Source organism: Andrographis paniculata, unplaced genomic scaffold (genome assembly GCF_009805555.1).
Source record: "Andrographis paniculata isolate CXL003 unplaced genomic scaffold, ASM980555v1 Contig64END, whole genome shotgun sequence".
Classification (NCBI taxonomy): domain Eukaryota; kingdom Viridiplantae; phylum Streptophyta; class Magnoliopsida; order Lamiales; family Acanthaceae; genus Andrographis; species Andrographis paniculata.
Window position 1 is genome coordinate 29,255 of NW_026137600.1, and position 18,578 is coordinate 47,832.

The window sequence follows — 18,578 nt, forward strand, 5'->3', positions numbered from 1 at the left end:
CAATCCATATCGGCAAGAAACCTTGCTCCACCGCCAAGTTGACTTACTTTAGACTTAGGCTTTAAGTGATTGAATACTTGAATTGATCATGTTGATTGTACTTAGAGAACTATGTACGGGTTAATCCCTAAACCCTAGAATTCTACTACACTTACCCAAGCAAAAGCAAACTGGTAAAAATCCACCAAACCTTAACAGTTGCCAAATTCAGCTTCTAAACCACCGTTGCCGATGATAAAAACTACCCTAAAGCCATGTTGCTATTTCAGTTGCAATTTTGTAACGGATTGTATTATTCTTTGTATAATTCCTAGAATTTACGTGACAAATCTATTATGTTGCAATACTCTCTCAAAAAATCACAACTACAAGCATTTCCTATTTTCTTAGCAAATTCCGTTACAATTTTACAATGAGTTATATTCCATAGCAAAATCTCGTGGCAATTTGAAATTTTTTTGTAAATGTGATGAATTATTTGCATAATTATCTTGTCTAATAAAGAAAACCAGTACTATAAGTTCACATCTAAAAACTGTTTCATAAATACATAAAATGAATAATATTTAATCACCTCAACAAATTGATTTTCCCCGACAAGTTTTGATCCCCATCTTCACTAAAGTCATAATTTTCATAAACTTGAAGCAGAAGCTCCCGACATGGAACAACAGCCTCAATCTTGATGCAAGCAAGGAAAGCACCAGACAGCTTCCTGTGTAAGCTGTATACCTCTTCCGGAGGAGGTGTCAGCCTGTGCCTTAGCATGGTGGCACCAAGGTTTGAAATGCTCTGAGTAATATTGGTTGATCCAAAATCATAGCCCCCATGCCTAGAAAATGGCAACCCTACAACAAAACCTGCTTGTACATGAGCCTCTAGCATAATTTCAGATTCCATTCCAGTTAGGAATCCAAGCTTCCTTGACATCTCGATCAGTGCTTCTTGGTCTTTATTTGCACAAGCAAGAACCTGATCCGTCATATTCACTTGTGAGCTTTTTTGTTGGTATTTAACTATTTCAAAATCTTTTTTAAAAAAAAACATCAGATCAAATACTATTTTTTATTTATTATATTTTATTAAAATTCAATTTGATACTTAAAATATTACATCAACATATATTTATATCACATCAAACAATTATTTCAATTCAAAGTTATACTATTAAAACCCAAATCCAAAACCCACAACCATAATAAAGTCACTGATTCATTTACAGGACTACTAGGCATATGCTAAGCAAAATGCAACTGAAAATAATAAACACTAACAATGATTTTAAAGTTTTTAACACAGAATAAAAATAAACTGCAAGCAAAATTTAAGACATCCACAATAATCATGTCAAAAGCAATTCCAGATTAAGAATGAAAACCAGCATATTTTAGAATACTTCATTTAAAGCTAAATAAATGAAGAGAAGAAAATTACCATCCTTAAATAATCATCCACAAAATGTTTTGGGTAGTCCCTAGCTGCTCCAAAGTCTATAAGATTGATGGTTTTTTCTGCCTCATCATATAGGAAGTTACTCCAGTTTGGATCAGTCTGCTTGACAAACGGGAAGAATTAAATTGTGGACAAAGTGAATGAAAATTAGTGCTTTACATGCACATGGATTTAGAATCCTGTGTGGAACTAGAAGTTTATAAAGAAATTTAGTTATACATACACACACACACATACACTATAGGAAGAACATATGGCATAATCATAGGTAAAGTTCTCGAGATAATTCAGCAACCACAAATTACCTAATTCTGAACTCTGAGAAAGCTAGTGCGCTTACTATGGATCCTTTTTATGAGAAAGCAGTGATATATTTTTATTTATCTACGATCTTTTTTCTTTTTGGAGACTGCACTACATGAAGAAACATCACATGGGTTGACAGAATCCAAAACAATATAGCCTTAATAAAACAACTCATCAAAACTAACCTAATGGATTATTTGGAAGGGGGAAAGAAAAACCCTAGCTGACGTTCGTCCAATATGCTTAAAAAAACATGGATAAAGTAATTATATGACCAATACAAGCAGCAATTCAAAACATTGTTTATTATTCATATCCATGAAGGTCAAGATTTTGGCAAAAGCCACACCGACAAATATCTCAAAGATTTATACAAATATTCACTATATTTTGTAATAACATACATAAAGAATTTTTAAAAAAAAAAAATACAACAGTATGGAGAGAGAGTGGAAATTTTGAAGACAAACAACTAATTTTCACAAGAAAGATTGAATTCTTACATACCTCCATGTGATTCAACCTCCAATGTTAGCAGTAACTTATAAATTATTGTCCACTCACATAATATAAATCCTGATTATGTTTGGAACTTGGAAGTACAAAGAGGATTCTACCATTCTGCCTCAACCCCAACAGAAGCCACTATAAACTAAAATTCATGACATGAATTTAGTATAATATAAAAATAAAAAATAGGTCTTTGATTTAATATTTTTTTAGAGAAAAATTTAATGAATAATGAAAATTGTTGAAACGAACACAACCTAAGTGTATTCGATATCATTTGTGCATAAATTCATGCAAAAAGAAATGAAAAAGAAAATCCAGTCAAAACATTCCAATTAATTAGAATTATATAAATAAGCTGCAAACACTCATTTCTAGATGCCCTGATATTATTTTCCATCGCATAACTAGAAGATAGAAGTGGAAATAATCCAATTAGTTTTCTTGAATAAAATGGAGCCACAAATGGAGGACTTTATTGCTTGGTTTTGGAGTTATTTGTTAGAGTTTCCCAGATCTAAATTTTGAGCTTGCTCATTAAGAATTTTTTCATTTGAGATCTGGGTTATGGTTTTGTACTAGTTGCTACCAAAATAATAGTCTACTAAAATTTCCTTAATTTCCAAAAAAGAAAAAATTACATGAAATCTAATCATACATTTATCATTGAACTCATGAAAACATAAAAATAATAATTATGAATATATCCCATATCTGCAGCTATATATAAAGGCTACTACTGTGCACTGCTGGATAGTCATTCATGGGGCAACTCCAATGGAAATACCATATTATAGTCTGTGTTCTTTATTCTCTCTTCAACATGATTAAATTTTCAACAAACAAATTTAGAGAAAAAGCTTAAGCATATAATGAATTCATCAAAAGATACGTAATTTAAGTGTGTCCTAGTATGTAGTTCTATGATCATTTTCAAAGCCTTTGTGTCACCAAGTGAACTCAACTAAATGAATTTCCGAATAGGAACACACATATGACATATTTTTAGAATGATATTTTGAAATTAAAAGTAATAATGGGTTTGTTTGCCCAACTATTTTTTCCTCCGATAGAATTTTCAAGTTATATAATATATATATTATCGATACGATTTCAACATTTAATATAAAATATTAGTTTTATATTATCGATACGATTTCCTATGCCTCACATCAAAAAAATACCTCAAATCAAAACACTAAACAAACAAACCCAATAATAATAATAATAAAGGGGAAAAAAAAGAAAGAAAAATAAAGAAACACAGAAAAAAGAATAAATCAACAGTAAAGTATATATAGAGATCATGCCTGCATAAATCGGAAGACAAACAATTCCATCAAAGTAAGCTCAAGTAACTTCCTCCCAACATAGTTGCGTGTCTCTTGGTCCATTAATGCCACCTTATCAACTGGACTGCCTGAAAATAACCAAAAAGAAGTTAGTATCATCATTAATCCTTAACTACAAACAGCATTGGGAAGAAATCAATTGTTCCTGCCAACTCTAATAAGCTGTAATTTGGTTGGATGATTGGTGTAGGTCTTGCTGCTCTGGAAAAAAACAACTATACTCAGACATATATCTTATAGCCTCTTCTACTTTAGTTCACACATCTCTGATCATATACAGCAAAAGCAAAATGAACAAATGGATTAGGTATAAAATCTCTTTTTGATAAACTCGCACAGGAAGCAAGGGTTACTAGCAAAATGTATAAAATACTTTCACAAAGTGGAGGGAAAAAAAGAAAAACAAGCATGAAAATGAGCAACCAAGTCCAAGACAAGGAAAATAAAATGCCTTGAAAATGAGCAACCAAGTCCAAGATCACATGTCATCCTATATGATGCATGGTCATGGGAAAAGAGATAAACACAATACACATTAATACAGTATTTGAACATCCAAAAATCAAAGAGAATGTGAAAAATTACAAAGATTTCCATATCATGTTAGCTTATAAATCTAACAATCATATAGAAATTTTACATGGATTATGGAGGGTGCCAATAGAAAATTGACCACCATATGTATAGTTATATTGTACTCCAACTTGCACTAAGATTTAAAATTCACAAATATATAGCTTGAAAAGAAGTGTAATACTAATATTAGTTTCCAAATAAAATGTCAAATTGTCAAAGTGTTGAAAAGGGATTCTTTTAGATGAGACTTGTCTGGACCGGAAATGAAAACAACCAAATAAGAATTTCATTGTCATATAGAGAAAAAGACTTCTTCTTTAATTTTCAATTCCTGGCATGGTACTTATAATGTACTGTATTAAGAATTTAAGATTCACAGGATATAACACAATCAGTTTTCTATTACTGATTAAAGGTTTTTCATTAATTGAGAAAAATGATGATGGGATAAATACACACCAGGAACTAGTTCTGTTGTCAGTACTCTTCTGCTTGATAACTCATCCACAACGAATGGCACATAAAATCCTTTTTCATTACCCAGCAGACTACGGAATTTTTTCTGACTAAGGGCCTCCAACTCATAGTCACATTCACGAGAAAGTTCTTTTTTGGCAACCTGTGAAGAAATTAATGGAGAAACTCACACATTATCATATATTGTGAAGAAATGAATGGGAAAATTGATTCATATTTTTGGCCGGTTCCACAAGATACATATATAGGAATACATATAAATAAAAAATTAAATCTAATCCTAAAATCCTAGGCAATAAATCAATCTATACTAACCTCTTGGTGTAAGGGATTCAAATACAATATATTTCTATTTAATTATCTGTAAATCCACATTAATTACATCTACATAAATCTAACCAAGTATTTTGACATACACCATGATGTATATATTTAAGTTCTTTGTTACAAGCCTCAAGCCTGCTTTCATTGAAAAGCTAAATATTTAAGAATATGTTGGAAGAAATAAATTAAAAATGAGAGTAGTTTGAAGCATATAATCAGTCATTCATGACATACAACAATGTCATGTATTCTAATTTTCCAGCTTGTCTAACGCATAGTTCAGGTAGATGATAGATAGCCACAGGACTTTAGGGTAGTACCCTCTATAAATGGTACCTAACATTTTTTTTAACTCTTAAGTTTCAGGTTGGGCAGATAAATGTAGTGCTTGTATACACTTACAAGAAAACAAATTGATAAAATCTTACGTATGACAATGACAGGTCTCATCGAGCACATTGGCAACAAGAACATTATTAGCTACCCAAAAATATAATGTAGTGGTTCGCATACTGTTCCTTAGATTCAGGCCAAATTATCTTTAGAAAATTCCAAAGAATTTGATCGACTTCCACAAGTAGGATGACCCTACCATCAATAAAAGGTAAAAATAAATAAATAAACCACTTAGGGTGTGTTCGTTTATGGGTTTTATACAAAATTCTACTATTCATCAAATTTCCCCTTCCCTAAAACATGCAATCAAACACCTATTTTTCATTGTTTATATTATATTAGAAATTAATTTTATATTCAAAATATTACATCACACCCATTTATATCACATCATACAACTATCACAATTCAGAAATTTTACTATTCAAATTCCAACTAAACATCCAAACCCCCAAACAAACACATCCTTACTGATTAATATATCATCATTATAATAATGAATTATATAAAAACCAAAACATGCTAGAATTTTAGAACTTGAAGTTTCTATTATGCATAGGCTTGAGGAAACACTTACACAATGTAAAATACAAAGTCTTCTAACAATTTACGCAATGTCTAAATACATTCTAAGTTATATTTAGGGTATGTTTGTTTGGGAGTTTGGATTTCGAGTTGGGATTTGAATAGTAAAAATTTTGAATTTGAATAGTTGTATGATGTGATATAAATAGGTGTTGATGTGATGTTTTGAATGTAAAATTGATTTTTAGTATAATATAAAAAATAAAAATAAGTGTTTGATTTGATGTTTTTTAGAGGAAAAAATGGGATGAATAGTGGATTGAAAATCCAATCCCCCAAACAAACACACCCTTAGTAGATTTTCATCTATATGTATTTACCAAGGATGTGTTTGTTTGAGAGTTTGGATTTTGAGTTGGGATTTGAATAGTAAAAAATTTGAATTGGAATAGTTGTATGATGTGATATAAATAGGTATAGATATGATGTTTTGAATGTAAAATTGATTTTTAGTATAATAAAAAAATGAAATTTAGGTATTTGATTTGATGTTTTTGGAAAAAAAAAGTTTGATAAATAGTGGAAATACTGACAAATCTCCCAAACAAACATACCTTAAGAGTGTTGGTTCAGCAAGGTCCCCTCCCAAAAAATTGTGGTGGATTGCAATTTGAAAAATGCTTTTACTTGAATTTTTGGCTCTACCCCACCGTGAAAATTGAACTCGGGCATCAACAAGTTTCATATCTTTGTCAAAAAGATCCCCTTGTCACCTTCAAACATATACTCTTAAGTGCAAATGAGGTGGCATACTACTTCACAAACAGCGGCTATCAGTCTAGCTATTGTTTTCATTTATATTTTTCCCTAGCCTTTTGTCTATGTAGCTAAATATTTGGCTCCGCATCAGTAAAACTATTTTTCTCCTAAATATACAATTTATAGCAAATTATATGAATACAGTTTAGTACGATGAGAATGATTGTTTGCTGTGCTTCCTAACATAAAGTATGCAAGAAACAAATGATGTTCCATGTAACTTTGTTTATAATCAAATGATATTTCCATCCTTGGGCATGGCTTATTTTTTAGAACCTGAATTTAACCCAAAGTAACCATCAAATATCATAAGGCAGGAAGTGTGGTCAATGATCTCAGTTTTAGACCCAACAAAGTTTGGAAAAGGCTACCAAACTACAGAGTCATCACAAGCAAGGGTAGACAAGATAGACTTCCAATGTACAAAGTGGTCGTAGCAAATTTTCAGCATCTTTAATAACACCAAAATTTGATGGTGAAATATGAGACTCAAAAATGCAAAGGCTCCTTTGCACTATTATAGGGCCAACCAATCATATTCATATGATCATGAAACAAATTTATTAGGAACAACAAAATGCAAAGAAGGCATACCTTCATTGCATTGTCAAGATATAGCTTTTCTGGTATAAGACTTGTATAAGTCAATAGCAACTTAACATTCTCAATGTCGCTTTCAATGCTATCTGCAACTCCAGGATATTGAATTTTAATGGCAACATCCAAGCCTTCCTTTGTGACAGCCCGGTGAACCTAAAAGAGATTTAAAAATATCAAGAGTTAAAAAATGACAGCTGTAGATATGCAGCAATTGTTACACACTTAGAGATGTAGGCACTCAGAAATATCTGAAAACTTTTCACTCAAAAGAGAATTGACATCTCTGAGGCTCAAAAGAGTTTATGGCTTAAGACTATTCCACTGCAATCTAATAACCAGTATTCTTCACACTCCCTCCATCAACCTCAACCCAGTAGCAGCCATAGTCTATCCAGGTTCGCCAAAAAAGTATTTTCTTCCAATTCAGGGATAGGCAGAAAATGGAAAAAAATAAATAAATAAAGAGTGTGTTTGTTTGAGGGTTTGAATTTTGAGTTGGGATTTGAATAGTAAAAATTTTGAATTTGAATAGTTGTATGATGTGATATAAATTGGTGTTGATGTGATGTTTTGAATGTAAAATTGATTTTCAGTATAATATAAAAAATGAAAAATAGGTGTTTGATTTGATGTTTTTGGGGGGGAAAAAATGGAATGAATAGTTTATTTAAAATCCAATCCCCCAAACAAACACACCCAAAAAGAATCATGATGGAGAAGGTTAAGAGGGAAAGAAAGTACACTATATAAATCCATATTCAGATTACATTATAAAATGAGTATGAATTTCACATATAAATAACATCATAAATGAGTGACTTGTATAATAAAGCATTGAGATAATCATTACTTTTTAGGATGCAATACCTATATATATATATATATATATATTCTAATATACATGCACAGGTATGTTTATATAAGCTCAAATTTTCATGATATATGCATGATTATCATCCACATTAAAAACAATCTATACATATATGAAAATAATAATATTTTAGTTTACTAAGATTGGTCTATGTTATGTTAACTGCTCTTATTTGGCCAAACAACCCAAGTTGTGTTCATTAGATCTGGATCCAGGAGAGAAACAAGGTCTTCTAATCATTTGGAGTCAATAGTATGGGTACAACTAATCTGATGTCAAATCTTTCTCAAAACTTGGAGATGCAACCAGAGTCCATATTGTCTCAGATATGGCAGTGAGGGACTCCTTGGAAGAAATTGAAACATTAAAATTTTTTAAAGAGCTGAAACAATTGGAAAAGTGAACAAATAAAACATAATGCATCTGAAATGATAATTTTAATAATTTAGCCCATATCCCCATGTTGGATCAGATTTGTACTTTTTAGATATACTTCCCAGTTCTTCAAAGACAAGACAATCGAGTGTATCTGTTATAAGTTGTGCTCTATTACAAGGCTTAAGGATATGAGCATTTCATTTGAGAGTGCTGCAGCATTAAGCCCCTGCTTTGAGGTGCTACAAAAATGGCTTCCTGTATTGTATAATGGTCAAAATAACGTTATCCATCTCTGTTAATTACATTCAAATCTAATCACAAATGATAAACTTTATGGTGCATGAGAATGTTTTGGGTTGAAGTTATTCCCTTAACAAAATTGTAAAATAGGGTTATGTGTGATTGCATTTAGAGTGAGTTATTTTTTTTGTTTTTTTAGACATTATGGTTGATATGATGTTATGAATAGGTTATGGTATGAATGTGGATTTTGGGAGACTTTTGAAATATAAAAAGACAAACCATTAATATTATTTATTTTTCATGCATAATCGAAAGCATAATTAAAGATTAAAGCAAACTTTTATATATATTTATAAAAGGAACAAAGTCTTTTAATACAATCAAGGATAGCGAAGGTTTTGTTCTTTTAGTGTTTATAATTTGTTGGGATTTTAGTTGTTAATTATTGGGAATTGTGAAAGTATTTCGAAAAATTGTGATTTCATTTGGTAAAACTAATTTTTATTATTTTTGAATATTGTGAAAAAAAATAATATATTTTTATTGAAAAAGTGAGAAGAATTTTTTAATTGCGAACGGTGTAATGGTAACAATGGTAACAGAACAAGCTATAAGGCTTTGTTTACTTGAAGTTTGGTTTCACTAAACATTACGTCCATGTCACTGTTCAAACCAAAATCCAAAATCTAAAACCAAAACACAAACTCAAACACCAAGTAAACAAACCCTTAGCTCTTATGTACAGGGGAAGAAAAGATTGAAAATCGTATCAGAACAAACAAGAATCAAGTTTGTGGACATGTAATTTTTGCCTTGCCTCACTCATGAGATCACATTTCATCCAACCAGATTGAAGGGAAAAATTAAAATTAAAAAATAAGAGTGCATTTGGTTTCCAGTTGAATTTTTGAATTTGAAGTTGGATTAGAAGTGATTTATTTAATTAATATCTTTTTTATGATGTAATATATACAAAATTAAAAAAATTAAATGTGTTTAATTATTTTAATATTTTTAATAAAATATTTACAATATGGGCATTATTTTGCAAATAATAAATTTTATATAATGTAAATAAATAAAAAATATAATACTCATTTATATTAACATAAATTAATTTTATAGATAAATTGGGAGTTTTGAATACATATATATATTGATTAATTGAAAAGAGATATAGAAATAGAAAGTTTTGAATGAATTTTAAGTGGATCACATATGACATAATATTTTAAAAAATAAATTGGGAATATAGTTCCAACCGAGGTTGAAACGGTAGACCCTAAGTCATTTTGAAAAACAAACTCCACAATTATTCAAATGAAGTTACTAACCATACAAAGGGGTGTTTGATTCAACTAAAGGGAGGGAAAGGAGCGAAAAACTAAAACTACAATAGTATGTTTGGTCAAATGAAAGGGAAAGAAGGTGAAGAAAAGTAGACAGGATTGGTCTCTGCTAGAATAATCCAACGAAGAGGGCGATTGGAAAACTAATTTGATTTTATTTATATAATTACTTATATTTTATAATTTAATAATAATTCTATCATATATTTGTTTATATAATTTTTTAAACATATTATAATTAAATTTGGTTAGAATAATTCAATTAAAAATATTAAAATATGTACAATATAATTTATGTACAATATAAACATTATTTATTATCGAATCAAATATTTATAAATATAAATCTAAAAATTCTAATTTTCATATTCATAGTTGATTAATAATTTATTTGAATAGAATACATGTACTTGAATTTTATTCATAAAAGTTTTAATATAAATAACAAAATTTTCAATCGAACATAAAAATTTTATTCATTCACAACCCAAAGTAACAAATACTATAAAATAGAAAGCAAAATAATTAAGTTTAGGGTTTAGAGGGTATAGATGGATTTTCAAATAAAGTATTAAGTGTATAATAGGCAATTAAAATTAAAATTAACAAAAATTCTCATCCCCTCTACTGGATCTTGTGGAATTATGTTGAATATACCATACCTCCGTCCTAAAAAAATATGTGAACCAAAAAAAAGGGAAAAAAAAACCACTCCCCTCTCCTATCATAGTTAGAGGTTATAATATACTGTCAGGGGCATATGTAATGTTTAGGAATGTTTTCCCTTTCCCTAAACATTCATAAAGATCACAACCTTGGCCTATTCACATGCAATGCACATGTATATCTGTGTAGTGCATGCGTATGGGCACAGAGGATCAAATACAAGCATAAAAGTGCAGTAAATAACATCACCTGTCCTATACTAGCTGCAGCCATTGGCTCGTAGTCAAAACTCGTCAACTTAGAAGACCAGTTGGAACCCAACTCAGCATTCAAAACCTGATTCAGCTGTTTCCTAGGCATCCTATCAGCACCCTGGCGGACAATTTCCAATGCAGCCAAAATCTGCAGGGATATATGAGCTAAAGCAATTAATCATAATTTCAAACAACCAAGTTTCATAAAAGTTAATAACAGTCCATTACAATAATTTTCAGGAATAGTGCTCCATCTTATTTCAAATAAGCATACAGGATTCACGAGGGATGTGGAAGCTTGAACTCCAAGAAAGGGGGGAAAGAAATTTGCCCTTATCAGTATCCTCTAACTTGTTCTTAATTCTTATGCCATGCAAATTAATCAAAGATCACTAATAACAGCCTAGACATCTGATATATTAACTATACAGATATCATGAATTTTCAGGTTAAGCATTCTAATATAGTATTTATACTTCTCTTCTGAAAGAAAGGTATGCACTTTAGAATAGTTGTATTGAAGAAATTTATCCAATGAAGCACATACAACAAAACAAATCCAAGATTATACAATTCACAAAAACTAGAAAATTTGACAGTCCGGGTATTTATGCCACCATAACAGATGCAATTAATGATGAAAGTTGTGGGAAAATAAGGCATGCACCCCTTGCCTAATTTACTCCATATTTTTTTACATTATTGGGGCATCTTTGGAAGCATCACAGCAAGTATACTTTAACTAGTTTAAAAGGCTAGAAATTCACAATAACAATTATTATATACACGCAATTGGCAAAATGAATATGGATATCTTGATGCACTTGACTAGATAAAATAAGCAATGGGTTCTTTAGGAGAGCAGCGAGATAGCACCATTAGATAGCACAAATAAGAGAAAGAAAAGCCCCTACAACAAAACGAATCCAAGATAATACAATTCATGAAATACGGAAAATTTGACAGTCCAAATATGTATGCCACCGTAGCAGATGCAATTAATGATAAAAAGTTGTGGGAAAAAAAAGGCATGTGTCTCTTGCCTAATTTACTCCATAATTTTTGGCATTAGTGGGGCACCTTTGGAAGCATCACAGCAAGTATACTTTAACTATCTTAAAAGGCTAGAAGTTCACAATAACATGATTACATATACGCAATTGGAAAAATGAATATATCTTGATGCACTTAACTAGGGGTGTATTTCTTTTGATTTGGTTTGAAAAAAATTTATTTGGATTTGGTATTAAAATAATATATGAAGTGATGTCTCGTGAAAAAAAATGTATTTTTCTGATAAACGTAGAGTCCAAATAGTAAAATTTGAGTTTGGGGGCAAAAGAAACACACCCTAGATAAAATAAGCAATGGGTTCCTTAGGAGAGCAGTGAGACAGTATCATTAGATAGCATAAATAAGAGAAAGACACCTACCATGGTTTAATTTGGTCTATAAGAGACCCTTAAATGCCCAATCACATATAGAAATCGAAGCCCCAATTCTTATCCAATAGAAGAGGGAGGAAATTATTAGAAAAGACATCGTATTAAAGCTAGGGAAAGAACGCACTTCAAATGGTATTAAGCAAAATCCAAGACTAACTATTTCGAAGCCATTTCTAGTCGACAACCTTCATGAGGTATCTCACCCAAACCTAAAGATCATAAAGGCAGCTGGACACAAAGACTGAGTTTGCATCATGCATGTACGGTAAAAGTCCTCTTAAATCTCTAAAGAAAGAGCTTGCAAATCTAAATAAGATGCCATAAACATCTAACATGGATACTTCACAGTAAAATTTGACATTATCCAAACAGAAATACATTGACGTACAGGAGCAGGCACAAAAGATTCATCCTGGATGCTCAACATTTGGCCTAATTTGAGAGCTGCTCCACGCATTCTGCACAATGCAAGAGCTAAACGTTCTGCATTTCTCTCGGACAGAAATGGGGAAAGGTCAGCATTGTCATTTTCTAAGTTAGGAGTACCAAACATGATCCTCTTTGCAGACTCCTGAAGTGTACCCCATGCAAGACCCACTCCAAGCCCAGCAAATCTACAATGATTTCATATTATTATTCAAACCATCCTCTCCTTTTTTCCAAAAGAGATCAGCTGTGTAGCTCAATGAAGCTAAGGACACCCTTACAGAACTTGGGAGGAAATAAACAAACTAGATCAAAAGAAAAGTCACAAAGAGAGTGGAATGACACACAAGTCTGTATAATTGAAATTGGCCAGATAAGAAATTAACGGTCATAAAATATCATTTACATTTTTTTCTTAATGACAAATGAATGAAGATACTGCTCGAATATGTCAAATACATGCCAAAGACTCTATAACAGCCATTCCTCGTGGAGATTAGATTTCTTTGCAGCTTGCTTGTTGAAGCATTTGTAACCCCATTGGCAAAAAGAAAAAGCATTTTTATAGATTCATATGTCTAAATGCACTTTCAGGAGAAATAATAGAAAATAAGAAAACCCTTAGCCCCGTTTGGTAGTATGAATTTGGATTTGGCTAGATCCTAAATGAATTTATTTGAATTACCTTGGATTTGAAATACTCTATAATTAAAATCAATCATTTGGTTGTAGAAAGTATTTAAAATGACATAATCCAAAGTGTATTTGAAATATTAGAGGAGATGGATTTGAAATCTACAACCAACTTTGGAGATTTGAAATCCATCGTATTGCCAAACAAATTAATGAAATAACTTCAATCCAAATCCCTTCAATCAAACAGGACCTCGTGAAATTTATAACCATCTTTCACACGCTCTCCAACACAATCATTGCAAATATGAGAGGTAACAAATTCTGAAATATATTAGCACAGATCAACAATCTAATTGGGCGACCAAAAGTGAACAACTACTTCTATTATCTTTTATTGCCCTTCTTCATCACGGGTAGCTAAATGATTGTAGGTCCATAGTGGCCATGGCAAATATTGACATGATCTTTTTAACTTGTCTCTTTTGTCCCCGAACTCTAGGTCTCTGTTTAGATATAATAACTTCATCACATCAAATCAAATATAGATGGTGTTCTTTTGTGGATTTTACAGCATGGTTTTATTTACTTCCAAAACTATCAAGTCAAATAGTTATTTTTCTTTTTTTATATTATACTATAAATTTATTTTACATACATCCAAAATATCAGATTACCATCTATTTGTATCACATCAAACATATATTCAAATTCAAATTTTTACTATTCAAAAATCCAAACCAAAAAACTAAAACCCACAAACAAACATGCCCATAAATTTTTACTATTCCAAACATTTTCAGCAAATCCAAGAACATCTATCCATCTAACCTGAGCATAAGTAACTGCATAGATAATTCCGAGAATTTAAAGCAAATTGTAGTAGTAGGAATAGGAAATTGTGTTTACCCTATAGCCCGTGAGAAAGGAGTAGAAGGAACTCTCCTATCCCTGGGCTTCCTTATCTTCGCGGGAGTTGCCTCATCAACCACCAAATCACTTGAGGTCAAGGAGGCGCCGCTTTGAGGACTTACCGCCATGGAAACAATTGCATTGGAAGGATTGTCGATTTGAGTTCGTACCATCTCATCCACATCGCCCGTCTTCGGGGCCTCAAACGTCGACGCGGAAATGCCATCGCGCGACTCGTCCGTAAAGTAGACGACGTTTACAGTATCTTTATGAACATCACGGACACTGTCGAACTTTGGTGTCTTTTCGTCAAGACTACGGAGCTTTCCCTTCGTGAGTCCGGTGACGTCTGCGGCGGATTGTACGACGGCCTTTTTTAGGGTTTCAAAATTATAAACCTGCGAGCGGTTGATAGCTTCTTTAGCCACCAGAGATAACCCATTCACCAGTCTCGCTGTGTCCTTCATAGATACCATTGTACTTATTTCGTCGCGTTCAGATCAACGAAATCCACCAAATTCCAAGGGATTTCAATCAATCAGCTTAGGCATTTGATCAGGAGCTATCGCTTTCAAGACCTACCCGTCTCGATTTGGCGACGCCAAAAAGGAAGGCAATAAGAACCCTATTGTAAATGCTCCAAGACTACGTAAGTTCTTACTACTCCTCCACATGGAGGGGGCTCAAGGGAGAGAAAATTTTTATTATTATTGTATATATTATATTTAATATGAAAAAAATCAAATTATGTTTAATCTAATTAAAAATAATCAATTTTGATTACAATATAAAATATTAATAAGTCAAATTTATTCCAAATAATTTTAATCATTTTGGTCCATCGTTTAAAAATTATTTGAAAATATTGACATGGCTTGCTAATATATTATTGATCAGACACACGGTTAGGTATAATATTAACATGTTGTTTCGATACAATGAAAGTAGAGATGAAAATAGGTCAAGCCAGACCTTTTTAAAAGACTGGTCTGACTTACAAACCTATTTAAAAAAGTACATAATATTTTTATTTATTTATTTATATGCAAATTTAATTAGAAATAAAAACAAATAAATAAAATATAAACAAGTATTTAATATATACCAAAATTAAAAATTTCTATTTTTATAATAAAATTATAATTAAAATTATTTAATAAATATTATTATTAGATAAAAAGTTATTTTTAATATATAATTATAAAAAAATATTTTTATAAAAAGATAATAATATTACAAGATAGATCACATGCTGAAAATATTAATTCAGCATGATGAATTTCAATCCTAACCCTAAATCTTAGTAATAATTTTTGATTTTTTAATATCATTAATACAAAATTAAAGATTATGATTTGTTTCAGCATATGAGCATATGATCCAAGCCCATAATATTAAATGTCATTAACCACTAATGTCATTTATTATTATGCTATAAATATCCAATGCAATATAATGAAATACACAAGAAGAATAAGTGATTCCATCCAAAATTTATTCTCTGTTTTCTCTCTCTCAATTTATTTACATCTATATATATATATATATATATATACTCATACATACAGAAATCATTTACACACACTACTATCACCATTATATATATACATATTATTATACACTTACCAATATTATTATACTATTTACTATATAACACGTCATCAGCGCAAAGACTTTTGTCTATTTTATTTTTGGTTAAATGGATGTCAATCAAAATGATGCAAATATGTGTTTCATTGACAGTGCAGCGACACATACTATATTAAAACACGAAAAATATTTTTCCCATTTGAAAAGGGAAAGAATGAATGTCAATACAATAAGTGGCAGTACAAAATTAATTGAAGGCTCTGGAGAAACCATTATATTTCTCCTCGCGGGGACGAAAATTGTGATACAGTATGCACTGTTGGTCACAAAAGCTCGAAGAAATTTACTGAGCTTTCAGGACATTCGGAGAAATGGTTTTCACATTGAAACTATGAGTGATACCGATGATGAATTTTTATTGATCACCAATATCATTGATAAAAGGAAATACATCATTGAGAAATTACCCTCACTCTCTCACTCTCTACTTAGGTGTTGTTGAAACACACCTCACGGTAGATTAAAAGATTATCAATTTTCAAAATATAGCATGATCGCCTTGGGTATCCTGGCAGTATAATGATGAGGCGAATAATTGAGAATTCGCATGACCATTCATTAAAAGATCAAAAAGTGTTAAACTCAAATAAGTTAACCTGTGTTGCATGCACCTAAGGAAAATTGATAACCAGACCATCGCTAGCTAAAGTAGGTATTGAATCACCTATATTTTTAGAAAGAATACACGGGGATATATGTAGACCAATAGACCCACCGTGTGGGCTATTTAAATATTTTATGGTGTTTATTGATGCATGTACGAGATAGTTTCATGTCTGTTTATTATCTACTCGCAATATGACATTTGCGAGATTGCTTGCCCAAATTATTAAATTACGGGCACAATTCCCTGATAATCCAATTAAGACTATACGTCTGGATAATGCTGGTGAATATACATCGAATACATTTGATGATTATTGCATGTCGATTGGAATTAATGTAGAGCACCCAGTTGCTCATGTTCATACACAAAATGGTCTGGCAGAATCACTTATTAAAATATTGCAATTGATTTATAGACCATTATTGATGATGTCTATGTTGCCCGTTTCAGCTTGGGAGCATGCAATCTTACATGCAGGAACACTCATAAGAATGAGGTCGACAAGCTATCATAGTTATTCCCCTATGCAATTAGTATTTGGTCACGAACCAAATATATCTCATCTATGTATTTTTGGTTGTGTTGTTTATGTTCCTATTCCACCCCCTAAACGTACAAAAAGGGTCCTCAACATAGATTGGGCATTTATGTCGGATATGAATCGCCGTCAATTATAAAATATCTTGAACCTATGATGAATGATTTATTCACTGCAAGATTTGCAGGTTGTCATTTTGACGAATCATATTTTTCGACATTAGGGAGAGACATAAATGAACCAAAAAGGGATATTAATTGAAAAATCTCATTGAATTTTTGTGATCCTCGTACAAAGCAATGTGAACTAGAAGTTCAACGCATTATACATTTGTAAAATATTGCAAATCAGTTACCAGGTGCATTCAATGACTCGAGCAAAGTCACTCGATCATATATTCAAACTGCTAATACTTCGGCTAAAATAATTATTCCTAATGGACAAATTGGAAGTGCTAATGAATCAGCAACACGCTTAAAGCGTGGTAAACCACTTGGCTCCAAATACAAACATCCTCGACAGAAAAGAGGAATAAATAATGATAATCAGGAAAATATCATGAATGACATTGATAAACTTCAATCTAACGAGGAAGTCAACCTTGAAATAATTGCTCCAGAAGAGCACGATCTTGAAGAATATGATGAAATTATTGAAAACTCAATTAACTTTGTTACTTCAAGAAAATGTTGGAACCGTAAAGAGACAATTATTGATAATGCCTTCGCATACAGTTTAGCACTTGATATAATAGAATAAAATGAGGATCCTGAGCCAAAATCGGTTCATGAATGTCGGCAAAGAAATGACTGGTCAAAATGAAAAAATGCGATTCAATAAGAGCTTGACTCATTGAACAAAAGGGAGGTCATTGGACCAATTGTTCAAACACCATATGGTATAAAACTAGTTGGATACAAATGAGTATTTGTACGAAAAAGAAATGAACATAATAAAATTATGAGATATAAAGCCCATCTTGTGGCTCAGAGATTCTCACAAAGACCTGGAGTAGATTTTGATGAAACATACTCTCCAGTTGTTGATGGAATAACTTACCTTGTGAGCCTAACAGTGCGGGAAAAGCTCGAGATGCGTCTTTTAGACGTAGTTACTACATATCTTTATAGCTCATTGGATACTGATATTTATATGAAAGTTCCTGAGGGATTCAATATGCTTGAAGCATGCAAATTAAACCCAAGGGAATCATATTCCATCAAATTGAAAAGTCATTATATGGACTTAAACAATCATGGCGAATGTGGT

The 18,578-nt window shown here is 31.5% G+C and overlaps 1 protein-coding gene across 1 annotated transcript; it reads right to left on the reverse strand.

The window, feature by feature from the left end:
• Nucleotides 1-527: 527 nt before the first annotated feature.
• Nucleotides 528-15,164, reverse strand: LOC127261779 (protein ABC transporter 1, mitochondrial). The gene is made up of 8 exons (XM_051290177.1): nucleotides 14,512-15,164; nucleotides 12,932-13,157; nucleotides 11,094-11,246; nucleotides 7,332-7,490; nucleotides 4,656-4,815; nucleotides 3,579-3,688; nucleotides 1,435-1,551; nucleotides 528-972 (listed from the first exon to the last, which is right to left on the reverse strand). Exons 1-8 carry the CDS (start codon nucleotides 14,988-14,990, stop codon nucleotides 571-573), a joined length of 1,806 nt encoding a protein of 601 aa, XP_051146134.1. The 5' UTR covers nucleotides 14,991-15,164; the 3' UTR covers nucleotides 528-570.
• Nucleotides 15,165-18,578: the final 3,414 nt, after the last annotated feature.